This window comes from Emydura macquarii, unplaced genomic scaffold, assembly GCF_026122565.2.
Source record: "Emydura macquarii macquarii isolate MOO-44397 ecotype Brisbane River unplaced genomic scaffold, CSIRO-AGI_Emac_v2 contig_3220, whole genome shotgun sequence".
Classification (NCBI taxonomy): domain Eukaryota; kingdom Metazoa; phylum Chordata; order Testudines; family Chelidae; genus Emydura; species Emydura macquarii.
In genome coordinates, this window is record NW_027133357.1 from 3,406,584 (window position 1) to 3,421,329 (window position 14,746).

The 14,746-nt window shown below is 45.6% G+C and overlaps 2 protein-coding genes across 8 annotated transcripts in view; one reads left to right on the forward strand and one right to left on the reverse strand.

Moving 5' to 3' along the window:
• Positions 1–3,376, reverse strand: part of PPP1R12B (protein phosphatase 1 regulatory subunit 12B) — a 145,353-nt gene extending 141,977 nt beyond the window's left edge. For 3 of the 4 annotated variants that reach the window (XR_010916859.1, XR_010916860.1, XM_067531428.1), the window contains exon 1: positions 2,997–3,376. Coding sequence is in view for 2 of the 4 variants with exons in the window: in XM_067531428.1 (XP_067387529.1) it covers positions 2,997–3,284 (288 nt within the window). In the remaining 2 variants the exon portion in view is untranslated. The remainder of the gene's footprint in view (positions 1–2,996) is intronic. The other variant, XM_067531427.1, reaches the window with a different exon arrangement.
• A 210-nt stretch (positions 3,377–3,586) lies between these two features.
• On the forward strand, positions 3,587–10,479 carry LOC137142375 (jerky protein homolog-like). Of its 4 annotated transcripts, none has more exons than XM_067531693.1 (2): positions 3,587–3,924; positions 4,520–10,479. In XM_067531693.1, the coding sequence occupies exon 2, from the start codon at positions 4,991–4,993 to the stop codon at positions 6,596–6,598; it is 1,608 nt and encodes a 535-aa protein (XP_067387794.1). In that variant the 5' UTR covers positions 3,587–3,924; positions 4,520–4,990; the 3' UTR covers positions 6,599–10,479. The 4 variants fall into 4 exon arrangements, with proteins under 4 accessions (XP_067387794.1, XP_067387795.1, XP_067387797.1 ...); XM_067531694.1 differs by having other exon boundaries at positions 4,523–10,479; XM_067531696.1 differs by having other exon boundaries at positions 3,587–3,732.
• The last annotated feature ends 4,267 nt before the right edge of the window (positions 10,480–14,746 follow it).

Consider the following 14,746-nt stretch of genomic DNA (forward strand, 5'->3'; position numbering starts at 1 on the left):
CAAAATATGTTTTAATGCCAATACATACAAGTGTATTACAGAAATATTCAGACTGTATTATACTCTATTTGTTGTAGCTTTTGTAAACACACTAGCTGTTCTTCAGGACCTTCAACTTACTTTGGCTTTGAAGGATGGCTTTACACTATCCACAGTATCATCTTCCAAATAGGAAAGCAAACATCCCTTGAACAATGCACTCAATACCAAAACATCATCACTCAGATTTTCAAATATACTTAAGGTTACATGCATTCTAATTTTATATAAATTTGTCAGGTGCAACATGTTCAGTCCCTTTAACCTCAGTCAGCATCAACTTTATCATATATAAACAGTTTTCCATGTATTCATAATATATACAAGAATGTCTAGTCTGCCATCACAGTGAAAGAAATTGCAACACTCTAATGGGGGAGGGGAGGGAAACTACTGCAAAGTTTATTAGTATTCAAAATAAGGGCCATCTTCACCTCCTCTTCCTGCAAATCGTTATGTATACAATTAAGCCTCAAAGCATAATTTCAAGGAGTTATCACTTGACCACAAAAATCTAGCGCATTGATATTTAGTCTACAAGGTCTCAGTCAGCGTAAGAAACAAGAACTTTTAAAAACAATTTAAAATAAACTTGACTTCACTGACAAAAGCAACCAGCTGTAATTTCAGATGCTCTGCTAAGCTCCTCACCAGTCATTTTAAACACATTAGCTGCCTCACTGTTATACCAGGGTACCACAGATCTGATATTAGTACACTATATCACATAATACGTTGCATTACATAGGAACAGCATGAGCTAAGCACTGAATATTGGGCTTGATTGTGAATTTCCAAGATTTTGACATTTTAAGGCTAGCCTCTAAGGTTACTTTTGCATAGTTTGCAGTACATTTGGATATATATTAATAGAATCCATGTTGCTTATCTTAGACTCTGGCACCTTGTGCTTTCTGCAAAGGTTGCCAAGAAAAAAAAAGTTTTGCAAGTCAAAAGTATCAGGGCAACTCCCACATGGTAGATACGAGGAGACAGACAAGAGCCCATTTCGACCTTGCAAAAAATGGCAACCCCCAAGTTTTCCCAAATACAGTAGTTATTTCTAGACATGAAAAACAGTCTTAGAGATGAAACACTTTTCAAAATATAAAGTTTCAAGAAATCAGAGTTGTCAATTTCTCTCTGCTGCTGCAGGACTGGACAGCCCAGCACTCTATTTTGCTCATTTAGTTGCTGTTTTCTTTTGAGATTTTAAAATAATCAAATTGCCTGACTTTTAAAATAGCCAAAGCAGATAGTATGTTATTACACTAGATGCTAGCCAAATAGGTCCCTTTTATAGGTACTGACAGAGAAAGATACGCACAATGCAACTCTCACAGACCAAAGTCTTGTTTATTTCACTTTGTTTGTAGACATCTTAAGACCCAGATATAGGCTTTGCAGGTAACAATGGCCCATCTGATCTTGCCCTCACCTGCAAGAAACTGAAAAGATATTTGAAAGCTTTGTTTTATTTTTCCTCAAGGAAAAGACAGTGGACTGAGCCAAGTCTCTACAATCTTATTTTCTTTTCTTCCTGGGTTCTTGGGGAGGGAGTATTATTTGTTACTGGAGTGGGAAAAAAAAACCATGTGGGTCAGAAGGCAATGTTTCCGTGCCTTACCCCAGGTGAGTGAATCCTAACATGAGGGGGTGCAACCTGCTGCAAGGAGAACATGAAATTGGGGAAGAATTAAATCTAATGAGCGAGAAGGATTCTTTTTACATAGTGCTGGGTAGTGAGCAGTAGTTATTCCAGAGTGGGATTGCAAAGGGTGAGCTGGGGGAAAGAGGAGGAAGAGGTTACCTTGATCTGGTCAATAGCCTGGAGGAAGGTTATTACATTGTGCAGGGGAGTGAAGATTACTTGACACAGGAAGTTGATGGGGTAGATTGTGTTTCAGGGGACAAGGTATCCTGAAATACAACTGGTAGCTCTTGTCCAGGTAATTATATTACTTGGTAAATAGGTCCACCCACCAGGCAGGAAGGTGCACAGCTGGTACTTGAAATGGGGCTGTGAAGAGCCAAGTACCTGCCTGTGGGGATGGGAGGTGGCAATTACCCTAAAAAATGGAGACAGGATTATCTGACTCAGTGCTGCCATGAGACAGCTATGCCGAGAAGGTACCTCTCTTACGGCCTGGGTCCCAACCACCCGGGCTCCTCACAACTCCGGGTGTGGATCGGAGAGTGGATCGGAGAGGGCTGGGGAGCCCAGGGTTCCCAGTGGGCGGCCCAGCTGGGAGCCTGGGGAATCAGCTTTCTTGTCAATTTCACAGCTCCAGCAGAGCCCTGAAATCGACAAGAATGACAGCCAACAGCTGATGTAAATAACAGCAGTGTCTATATGCACACTGCCTCACCCTAAGGACACTGACATAAGCTCTATCCCTCAAGTGGAGGTGAAGTTACGATGTTGCTGTGATAGGGCACTTATATCTGTGGGAGCAAGGCTGTAGTGTAGACACTGACATACTTAAGTGGACATAAGTTGACATAAGGCAGCCTGACTGTGTAGCATAGACCAGGCCTTAGACACCAGCACCTAGTAATGCCCAGGAAAATCCAGCAGCTATGGGGGGGCGGAGGGAGGGGAACCACAGGGAAATGGGCATCATGCCTGAGAGGTTCTGTCTCCTGGGGAGTGGGACGGACCCCAGCAGCCCTGGGGATGGCAGGGGAGTTCAGTGTGGGGTGGGCCCCCTGAAGGTGGGTCCGGAGCAGTCTGGGAGATAAGATTCCCTGGGGGTCCCGATCCCAGAGAGGGAATCATGGTGGGGGGGGGGGTCTGAGAGCAAGCCCCCGGTGGGTGCCAGCCCAGGGAGGGCAGGAGAAGAGGTCTGGCTGGGGTCAGTCCCATGGGGAAGGACGTTCCCGCGGGGAGATGGGGCTCCATCCCCGGGGGTCAGTGCCGCGGGGGAGCGGGGAGCGCTGGGCTCCGGCCCCGGTACCTGGTGCAGCGCTGTCAGCCCGTCCACGTTGGCCGTGTTGATGCGGGCGCCGCGGGCCAGCAGGCGCTTCACCTCCTCGGCGTCCCCGCTGGAGCAGGCGGCCAGGAACACGGCGCCCTCCTCGAAGCGGACGCGGGGGCCACCCCCGCCGCGGTGCCGGGCCCGGGCGCCCACCGGCACCACCGGCTCCAGCTCGGTCAGGGAGCCCTTCCAGCGCCGCAGCTGCTCGGCCCGCCGCAGCCGCGCCGACTCGGCCCGCTTCACCCCCAGGTGCCCCGGCTCCGACATCGCCGCCGCCGCCGCCGCCGCACTGAGGCGCAGGGACCGCAACCGAGCTTCAGCCCGGGGGAGAGCGCAGCCCCCTCGCCGCCATCTTTACTACTCCGCGGCCGCAGCGCGCAGGCGCCGCCGCCGGGCGGGCACCATGGGACATGTAGTTCTTCAAGACACCCCCCCCCCACACACACACACACACTGTGCTGACTACAACTCCCAGAACCCTCAGCGCCCAGGCCTTTCCACCCGCCGCCCGTTCGGACTACAACTCCCAGAATTCCACGCGGCCGGGGGACTGGGGGGGAGGGGGAAACTCTGCTGCGGCTACGGCCCCTAATTCAACTGGAAGCCGCAGCGCGAGCCGCTTTCCCTTTCTTCCAGGCTGGGCTGCCCGTGCGGCGCGGGCCCGTCTCCCTCCCGCCCCGATGGAACGTTTCCGCCCCCGCTCCCGCCGCGCGGAGTAAGTCACGGCCTCCCGGGCACGGGCTGTACCGCGCATCCAGCCGCGCTCGCAGGCCGAGCTGAGGCTGCTCCCGAGCTGGGGGCCTAGGGTGGCCGACGGGCCCTGGTTCCTCCCTTCATCTCTGCACAAGGAGAGCGGGAGCTGCGGCGTGCTGCAAAAAGCAGCCAGAGATCAGCCTGGTGCGGGTGGGTGAGTTCTGCGTCTGAGTCTCATGAACCCATGAGGATACTGGCAGGAGGGGAGGCTGGGGCGGGGGTGTGCAGAAAACAGCCCCTTGTCTTTGCAACGCAACGTTAGCAACCCCTCCCAGCGGGTGTCTGGGTGAAATAGCCCCCCACTGCGGAACTTCTGTTCGCAGTTCAAAGAAATACATTTAAAAAGGTGTTTTTTTAAAAAACCACAACAACAACACAGGTTATGGCTGTGCACTCAGGCCTTGATCCTGCACACACTTATCGCAGGCGTCACTTGAAGCACATTCGTGGGCCCACTGGAGTTTGCGGGATTAGGGCCTAAAGCAGAAGTCGGGAAGTGTCCAAATGAAGATGCCAAACCTGCAAACGCTTGCAGGAGTAGTCCCATTTAAACCCATGGATGTAGTCATATGCTTGCCGATAAGCACGTGCATAACCATCTGCAGGATCATGGCCTAAAGATGCACATACAAACTTTCCCCTACCTCCTTATGAGTGTACATCATGATCTAGTTTTTAATTACTCAATATTAATTGTAATAAATTAACATAACATGTTCTTTCTTTTTATTTTCTCTCTGTTTGATCAGTAGGAACATTTGATTGAAAGCAGGAACTTTGTTGGTTAGAAAGTAATCCACTCATGCTCCTTATTCCAAATTCAGAGCCCTCCTTTTGATATTTCCACTACCAACGGGTGTGATGTATTTTTAAGGCTACAAACTGAGAAAGAACAAGCAGCAGATTCATTTTTCAATAACAGAGTTACTATTTTCATGAACAACAAGTACAGAAGGAGAAAAAGAACCCAGAACATATTAGTTCGGAGTTGAATTGTTTCAAAACAGAATATTTTTCAGTTTTCCATTAGGATTCAGTGACTACATTTCATTCAATAGTTTCAGTATGTTTCTGTTACATGTACAATAGAACCTGGGAGATACGGACACCAGAGTTACGAACTGACTGGTCAGCTAGTCCACACACCTCTTTTGGAACCGGAAGTAGGCAATCAGGCAGCATCAGTGGGGAAAAAAGCAACTACTTTTTGATTAAGCAAAATGGCAAGCAGTAGGAAGCGCAAACGTGTCACACTTTCAATTGACACAAAACTAGAAATATTAAAAAAACTCGACAATGGTGTTAGACTCAGCAACATAGCAATAGAATATGGTATTGGGAAATCGACCGTTACTGATATTCGGAAAAGCCAGGAAAAAATAAAGCAATTTGCAAAAGAAGCCGAAGACAGCGGAGCAGTAAAAAGCAGATGTATTGTACGCAAAGCTGCTGCTGATGATTTTGATAAGGCAATGCATCTGTGGTTTGCACAAGAGAGATCAAAAGGCACTCCAATAAGCGGGGTGATGGTTACAGAAAAGGCAAAGTTACTCTATCGAGAAATGTATCCAGACGAAGGTGATGACCATTTTAAAGCAAGCACAGGGTGGCTCTGTCGATTTAAAAATCGGCATGGAATACGGCAGTTGAGGATGCAAGGAGAGTTTCTGACAGCTGACTGGAATGCCGCCGGTGAATTTAAATACGCTTTTAAATCATTTATTGAACAGCACAAACTTATCCGGGACCAAGTGTTTAGCTGCAACAAGACGGGCCTGTACTGGCGCCTGCTTCCAAACAAGTTTCTGGCAGAAAGTTCAGAAAAACAGGTGAATAATTTCAAAGTCAGTAAAGATCGAGTTACGCTGATGGCTACTGCTAATGCAAATGGGGATTTCCGTCTCCCATTAGTGTTCGTTCACAAAAGTGTGAAACCTCGCTGCTTTGCAAACATCACTATGTCAGCTCTACCTGTCCATTATTACAGCCAGCGCAGTACTTGGATTGATAAAGGCATCTTCTCTGACTGGTTTTTTAAACACTTTGTTCCACTTGTGAAAGACTACCTTACGTCAAAATCTTTACCTGTCCGAGCCGTGCTACTGATGGATAATGCTCCATCTCACCCCGCCATTGAAAATCTATTCACGGAAGACGGAAGCATTCGGTGTTTGTTTTTGCCACCAAGCATCAAAAGTCTCATTCAGCCAATGGACCAAGGCGTTTTGGAAAACATGAAACATCGATACAAGCGAAACCTCTTACGACGATTATTACTGGGATCAATGCAATTTGAATCTTGCACAGATTTTTGCAAGCAGCTGACAATCAAAGATGCTGTCTACATGTGTGCCAAGTCCTGGAGTGAGATTAGCTCTGAGTCTTTGAGACGCTCGTGGAATACACTTTGGCCATGTATTGATAACACTGAATCAGATAATTTGCGAAACGATGAAGAGACCGAAATAAAACAACTAAATTTTTCTGAAGAGCAACAACTTTTGGATCTCACCACAGAGGAACAAGAGGAATGGCTAAACGCGGATAAACATGAGAACGGACACCCTATTCTTAGCGACCATGAGATAATAGAATTGGTACGAGAAACAGCACAGCCAGACAGTGACAAGAAGGGGGAGAGTGCCAAAAAGATCCCACACATGCAAGCAGAACAATGCTTTGCTACCTGTCTTCAATGGCTTGAACAACAGCCTGAAGCCACACCAGTGAACCTAATGATGCTTCAAGAGCTACACACGTTGGCAGCGAAAAAGCTTGTTAGCAAACTCAAGCAGAATACCATTAAAGATTTTTTAAAGTCTACATAACTTTCCTGCTTAAGCACTACAGCATAAACTAAGTTTGATACTTTTTTTAATTGTGTGTTTTTTGTTGGTTTGTTTTTCTTTTAAATTGTCCTAGTGCTGATGCATTTTGCTGCAGCATTTAAAATTTCTTTTTGTGCTATTTGAATGGACATTTAAATCGGAGGGCTTTTGTGCCTGCATTTTTTCCCCCCCATGGATAACTAACATTCAAAAAGAAACAAGAGGAATTACTTAAAATTGAGATACGATACTGTGTTAAACATAAACTACTAAAAAAAGGGGGAAAGTTTAAAAAAAAAAAAAAAAGATTTGACATGGTAAGGAAATTGTTTCTGTGCTTGTTTCATGTAAATTAAGATGGTTCACAGCAGCATTTTTCTTCTGTGTAGTAAAGTTTCAAAGTTGTATTAAGTCAATGTTCTGTTGTAAACTTTTGAAAGAACAACCGTAACATTTTGTTCAGAATTACGAACTTTTCAGAATTACGAATAACTTCCATTCCTGATGTGTTTGTAACGCTGAGATTCCACTGTATTGTACCGTATGGGCTCCCTCTGGTGGCCAGATTGGCACTTCACTTCCCTGTTATTTGACCAACCATCACTTTGCAGAACCTGTGGGGGACTGCTTGATCTTACCAGATGCTTAGCATTCTGTTCTGAGCCAGCAAAGCACTTAAGCATCTCCTTAACTTTAAACACAGGGGTAGTAGGCCCATTGACTTCAGTCCGTTGTGCAGGATTGAACTCTTGCTGAACAATGGGATTAACTACTCCTGGCATTAAGTATTTGCAGGTTAATTTTGATATAGGAGACCACGGTTTTCAGTCATGTTTTATGAAAATTCTCTGTCATTGTCAGTGGTTCCCACATCTGTCACACCTTAGTTGTTTTCTTATATCTGTTGGCAAAGTCTCTGCAATTCTGCATTAATTGTGTTTTCAAAAAGGACTTTGGTTGTCAGCGTGAAAGATATGGCAATTTCCTTAAATATCCTGGCCCGATCTTACTGAATGAAGTTAAACCTTACTGAATTAAGTTCAGCATCTTAGGCGTTTAATTGTATTAAAAATGCAAATGTGTATGTATTATTGTGGGATTGGATAGAACGTCTCTGGGGAGGAAACAGGCTAAACGTTTACCCTAAGTAGTTTTATGAGCTTCAAAGGACTCTTTGAAACAATGTGCTAGACAAACAAAGTGGGATTCCTAGGAAATATTTGGGAAGAAGTGAAGGCAATTTCTTATCTCCGGACCCAACCTTTGATGCTGTGTTCTGGGGAAAAAAGTAAAGCAAGCCCACTTAGGCAATTTGACTTTGCTAGGGAATTCACAGTGTAGACAGGGAACTGCCCAGCCTGGAAAATCATAGTCAAAGAGATCATTGTGATCATCTAGTCTAACCACCTATATATAATACAGGCCATAGAACTGCCCCAAAATAATCCCTAGAGCAGATCTTTTAGAAAAAACATCCCATCTTGATTTTAAAATTGCCAAAGTTGGACAGTCCACCACAACTCCTGGTAAATTGTCCAAGTGTTAATTACCCTCACTGTTAAAATGTATGCCTTATTTCCAGTCTGAATTCTTCTAGCCTCAACTTCCAGCCATTGGATTGTGTTGTACTTTCCTCTGCTACACTGAATAGCCCATTATTAAGTATTTGTTCCTCATGTCGATACTTGCAGGCTGTGATCAAGTCACTCCTTAAACTTCTCTTTGTTAAGTTAAATAGATGGAGCTCCTTGAGTCTCTCACTCTAAGGCAGGTTTTCTAATCCTTTCATCATTCTCATGGCTCTTCTCTGAACCCTCTCCAATTTATCAACATCCTTCTTGAACTGCGGATATTATTTCAGCAACAGTCACACCAGTGCCAAGTACAGAGGTGAAATAACCTCCCTACTCCTCCTTGAGATTCCCGTTTATGCATCCTAGGATCTCGTTGGCTCTTTTGGCCACAGCATCAGGAGGGATTGAGATGCACGTCTCTGTCCAAACAAGGTGATGGCTGGGGAGGCGAGAGCTTAGGGAATGCCTGTGCTGGACCATGGAGGGGGAATACAGGTGCAGTTGCCCCGAACTGTGACTGTCAATACCAGCAGCCCCAACCCACCATAGCAAACCAATGGGCACAGCCTTCAAGATAAGAAAATATAGCATGCAGCCCCTGCAACAGAGCGGAGCAAGTACTGAAAAGTATATACAGTGACTAGTTGGTTCTAAGGTACTAATATACCCACCCACCACAGTATCTGAGCACCTCATAATCTTGAATGTGTTTAGCTTCCTCTCACACTGTGAAACAAGGAAGTGCCCCCATTTTACACAGCCAGAGAGAAAAGGGCGCACAGGAAGTCTGGATGGTGAGGGCTTTCAATTTTGGTCTTGCAAGTCTCTGGCCAGCACTCTAACCACAGCACCTTCCTTCCTTTCCATTTCTGTGTGAACTTGCTCCGTGTTTGCTTTCTGTGAACGTTCTAGTCCAGGGTTTCTCCGGTTGGCAACACTTTAGCTGAAATAAAAAACGTTCACGACCTCCTTACATTTCCTATCAACGTCAGAATAAAAAATGTACAAAAGAGAACAGTGATAAACCTATAAATCCCCCCTCCCCCTCCCCCTCGCTACATTTCACTTCACAAATGTTGATGGTTTTGGCTGCCCTGAAGTCATTCTGAAATTATTTTCTTCCGCTTTTGAATAGTAATACATTTTCAATGCCTCAAGCCCTTCCTGATTGCCCTTCGTGACAGGCTTTTAAGGATCATGGCCCAACCACTTGGGAAACACTGCTTTAGTTAATGACATCCATTAGCATGACTACTCACTAAGGCACCGATTCTGCAAAGTCTTAAGCACTGTGAGCTGTCCCCTTGACGTGAACAGGGCTACTCCCAGTGTGTGACATTAAGTGCGTGCTTAAGGCTTTGTGGGATGGGGGTTTAGGGAGTGAAATTCACCCCTGTGCAGCACATGGCCTACATGACACTTACATCTTATTTAAGCCCTCTGGCACAATAGAGCGCTCTACAAGCAGGGTAAAGCTCATCTGTGCAGAAAACAGAACCGTCATTGGGGCTAGCCAGCGATTATGGAATAAACCCGCCTCCGCCCGAAACTAAAGACCATCTCCAGCCACCACCCCTTCTGCTTCAAGTGTAAGGTGCATTTCTTTGACCCTGCCATTTCTCACAAATACATAGTGTGACACTGGCTGGATTAGGGAGACCATTCATGATATTTAACATCAATATGTCAAAATTACAATAATTCATATGAGATCTGCCACATCAGGTACCATTAGAAAGGTTATAATTTGCTAAGTATGATGATACTGTTTATGTGTATGTGTCATATTTGTATTGGAAGTTATGGCTATGTTTGATGTATCTGTATTTCAACTTTTGCTGTGTTCTGGGTGACACCCCAGAGTCAGGATGGCTGCAGCACTAGCTGCTTGATGGCCTATTAAGGGAACTTAAAGAAACAATAAGCCCAGGGAAAGAAAGAACCCAGGGGCTACACCTTATAAGTCACCAGGACTTATTCATGTGACCCTGGACTCCATCTTATTTCTGTAAATTTCCATAAGCAGCATGGCAAAGGCCAAGGGACATAAAAGGCAGTTGCACCACGTCCATTTTGACTTTCGTCTTCACATACGTCTGGATCAACTCATCTACAACTGAAGCTGTGAAATAAAGGACTGCAAGCCATCCGGGTACTTACTGGATGAACAACAGAGGGACTGTACAAGTCTGCAAACACCACAATTCTAATGAAAACCTGATATGTGGACTTTCAAATCATTTGTATGTATCTGATTGCTTTAATCATTGAACATTTTTCTTATAATTTGTTTCTTTCCTTTTATAATAAACCTTTAGTTTTAGTAACTAAAGGATTGGCTGGCAGCGTGATATTTTGGGTAAGATCCAACTTATATTGATCTGGTACTGTAGCTGACCCTTTGGTAACCCTTTCTGGTAAAGAGAATAGAGTTTTAAATAACTGATCTCTTTACTGGACCTAGTGGCTGTTTGGGAGCCAGAGACAAATGCAGTAAAGGGGGCTGTGTATGTTTTGTTTTAGCTTCTTGATAACCAGTGTGGGAAATCAGAAGCACTGTTTGTGGCTGGTTGGGAAGTCTGACTTCAGTGTCACCCACCAGTGTGGGGGAATCTGCTCTCCTTTTGCAGCCTGCCCTGACCTTGGCATTTTCAGGTGGTCTATCCTAGGGATGGACGGGTCACATATAGCAACATGTATTAAAAAACAAACCAACCCTAACATGCTACCAAAACCAAGAGATTCCCTTGCACGTTAGTCACATTCCTTAATGCACTATTGGAAGGCTCTCAGACATAAGAACATACACTGAATAGAATAAAAGTGTGTTTATCCAATGCTTAAGTCTCTAGATAAACATGAATTTCACCCCAAAACTGAAAGCCACTGTTAAACTCAAATATTTGCCAAAAACAAAGTTCAAATTGTATAAATAATCAACAGTGGGAATGTTTAATTTTCACTTTATATATACACATCCCTCTGGTAACATCAGCAGCCCTTTCCATGCCAACCAGTTAAGATCCCCCCAATCCCAGTTGTGTGTGAGCATTTAAAGTAGAGATGATTGAACATTTTGTTATTAACCTGTTTTTCCCATTAAAAAAGTGGCTTTTTAACAAAATGGAAGTTTTTACCAGACAGTTGCTATTTTTGTCAAAATTATTCAGGTTTTGGTGACACCCTCCCCAAGCTGAAAATCTAATTGTTTTTGTTTTTTGACAAAATACTTTCAGTTTGGAGGTTTTTCTGAAATTCTGGACCACAGCTAGAGCTGGTATAGATTGACCCACAAAATCAAACAGCTGTATCTGGCCCTCAGCATCCTCCTGTTTTGGACCAAGCAGATCTTAGTGCAAGAGAGAAAACAGCCCAGATTATTCCACTCTCAGGAAAATACCGGAGTAGGCAGGCTTGAAACTGACTTTCTAGGAGCTGTCAGGGTTATAAGGATTGATTGTTTGAGTCTTTAAAAATAAATTGTTTATAATTTCAGAATACATCCAAACAAATAGCTGGGTATTAAAGCTAAGGCTCCTGTAGAACAAAACAAGAACTATACTAAATATTTGAAAGAAAACAAGGCCAACCAAAACCCCTGGTAGTAGAATAAAATAATTACTACCCAAAAAACTTATTACAGAACAGTATCAGAACACAGCTCCCAGGAGGACTTTGTCTGGGATGGATATAGCAGGGTTCCTTCCTCTGAAGCGGCTGGTGCTGGGCACAGTCGGAGACAGCATCTAGTACTAGAAGGAACTTTGGTTTGATCCAGTCTGGCACTTCCTATGTTCCTTTATAATACTGGGTTTTAGGAGAGTAGAAATTGCTTTGTTTATGGCCTCTTTAAATAAAATGGCTTAAGGCATTTGAGGCAATGTAACCTAGTGTATAAGCTCTGGAGACCTGAGACTTCCCCTCACTGTGCCTCAGCTTCCCCCTCTGTAAAATGGGGATAATGAGACTTGTCTTCTTTGGAAAGTGCTGTGAGATCATCCGATGAAGAGCGTGATGGGAGCTGGGTGGTGTTATAAATAAAAAGCTCTACGGCAGCCATCACCTTTTGCAGCCTGAGCCAGAGCCCACTGAAGTCAATGGGAATCTCTCCATTCATTTCAGCAGGTTCTGGATCAGGCTTTCAGTCAGTTATAACATCTTTCCGCAGTCCAACCTCCAGCAAGCTAGGAATAACTTTGCAAGAAAACAACCAGTGTCATGTTGCAATTGTAACACTAGGGGGCACCTGGACCCTGGACAATTGGCCAGTGTGTTGGTAAGAGCTGCCCCCTCTTGCTCTCCAAAGGAGCCAAGGAAATGAAACAGGGGGAACTTGTTGTCCAGCATCCCACTGGAGAATCTGCTTGTCCGATAAATATCCGGGCTGGCCCAGCCTAAGGGGGAAAGTAACAGGCAGAGCAAAGCATTGCTCCTCTGAACGGGTGATGGCTTGGGTTTGAAACCGGCTTCTGTACCTGCCTGTCTCTTGCCTCCTATGAAGCCCCACTCCACCTGTGCCCTGTGCTCAGCTTACCCCAATTCCCGTCATCCTGCCCGCCTCCCATGCGATGGAGGTGCCCAGTTCTTCAAGGAACTTTGCTCCATCTTCCTACCGGCATCACCGCCACCTTTCCAGTCTGTTCTCCTTTATTCCTTGCAACCCTTCTATGCCCTAGATCACAGACTGTGCTCCTTCAACAGCAGGCCTCCATTAGCACATCTGTTCCAAGTGCTGGCCCTTTAAAGAAAGGTATTCTGGAGACATAGTTCCTAGGGCCATCCTGGCAATTGTAAGCTGCGAAAAGGCATGCTGAGGAGGAGCGCCAGGCCATATAAAGAGCAATCTTCTGTCAGGGTATCTCTATGCTGTAAGTGCTACAGTGGCACAGCTGTAGTGTAGACACGGGCTAGAGGTTTGATGGCTGTTATATCGATACTCCCTCTACCTAACTTACTGCATAGGCAAATGGTCCTATTTGCATCTGCTGTAAGGTGATGAAAGCCGTGTGTTCATGTGTTTTAGTCTATAAAAAAGCCAAGCAACACAGTGGTAGGGCATCCCATGGAAGTCACTGCCCTGCTTGCCGGCCCCTAGAACCAGCCCTGGCTATGGAGGAACAAGTGGCTCTCTGGGTGTGACTTGAGCGGGTGACTAGACACATCAGTGCAAGCCTGCAGTGCCTCTGAGCAGGACACAGGATTCAATATTAGTCTATTATGAGGCCAGGAGTACAGGAGCATGACCCTGGCCCACAACCCAGGGGAGATCATCCATCAGTGCCAGTGGCCTCCTTTTTGGCTAAACATCGCTTCTACCTCATAACTTCTCTCTTGCACTTCGCACACTGCACTTTATTCTCCTCTCTACTGGCGTAACGCTGACTGCATTTGCACTTGCTGAAAAACACCCACTGTGCCCAAACGAACTCTTGAAGCTTGACTTCTAAGCAGTCTAACTTGTCTTCTGAGAATGGCCATACTAGGTCAGACCAATGGTCCATCTAGCCCAGTAGCTTGTCTTTCAGCCCATGCCAGCTGCTTTAGCAGGAATGCACAATTTCTCTTCACCTTCTCTTTAGGGCTGTGCACAGACTCTCTTCTGGTTGCCCTCTGCTGTTGCAGGCCTTCTTTAAATAGAGAAGTTGCTCCAGTTTGAAAACTGATTTAGTTAATCCAGTGCAAATGCCTGTGTGGACAAATTATATTTATTTAAAACTAGTTATATTGACTTAACTTGCATCTGTAAACCTACCAGCACAAACTAACCTGATATTAAACACAGACCTACATTAAAAGAACGTTAAGGTTGCAAACTCAAGCACTCAGAGGTTAGGCAATGCTAGAATTAAGGCTGCCCCATGTGCATATGCATTATCTTACAGTTTTTAATTATGTGATCAAGATCACATACTTTTCCCCCGCATGCTGAGTATACCAACACCATTAGCCCAAATCTGTTGTAGGTTACCAATGAAATGAGTTTGCTGGTCTCAGTTTACCTCCTCGTGGTTGTTTGTGAATGCTCAGATATGCAGCCTTCACTCAGCCGAGGCCCAAGGCTAACAGCGGGTGGGGGGCAAAGATGAGGCACATTTGCAGAGCTGGAATTTCAAGGGGGGGGCCTACAGGTTGGATTGGAGGAATCTCAGCAGAGCTGGGAGGGGAGCCCAGCCTGGAATGGCAGGGATTGCAGGTCAGGATGGGGGTCCCAACGGAGCTGGGAGGGAAGCCCAGACAAATGGCAGGGAGCTGTGGGTCAGGATGGGGGACTGCGGGAGTGGGGGGGGGGGGGAGGGCAATCACTGAACAAATGCAGCAGACTCTTTCCAAACACCGTTGCCTTTCCGCTGAGCCCCGGCACCAGCCCCAAAGGAGGAAGCTGATCAAAAAGGGAAGGAGTTGAAGGAGCCCTGGGACCTTAACTAGCGCAGCCTGTAGAGGGGTTCAGGGCCCAGGCACCTGTTGCTCTGAAGCGAAGGGGCTGGGTGCTCCGGAGGCTGGGTCATGGGAGCTGACACTCGCCGTGCTGGGGGGCTGGTGGCGGCACCCTCTGGCCTGAAGTGGTTTCCATCAT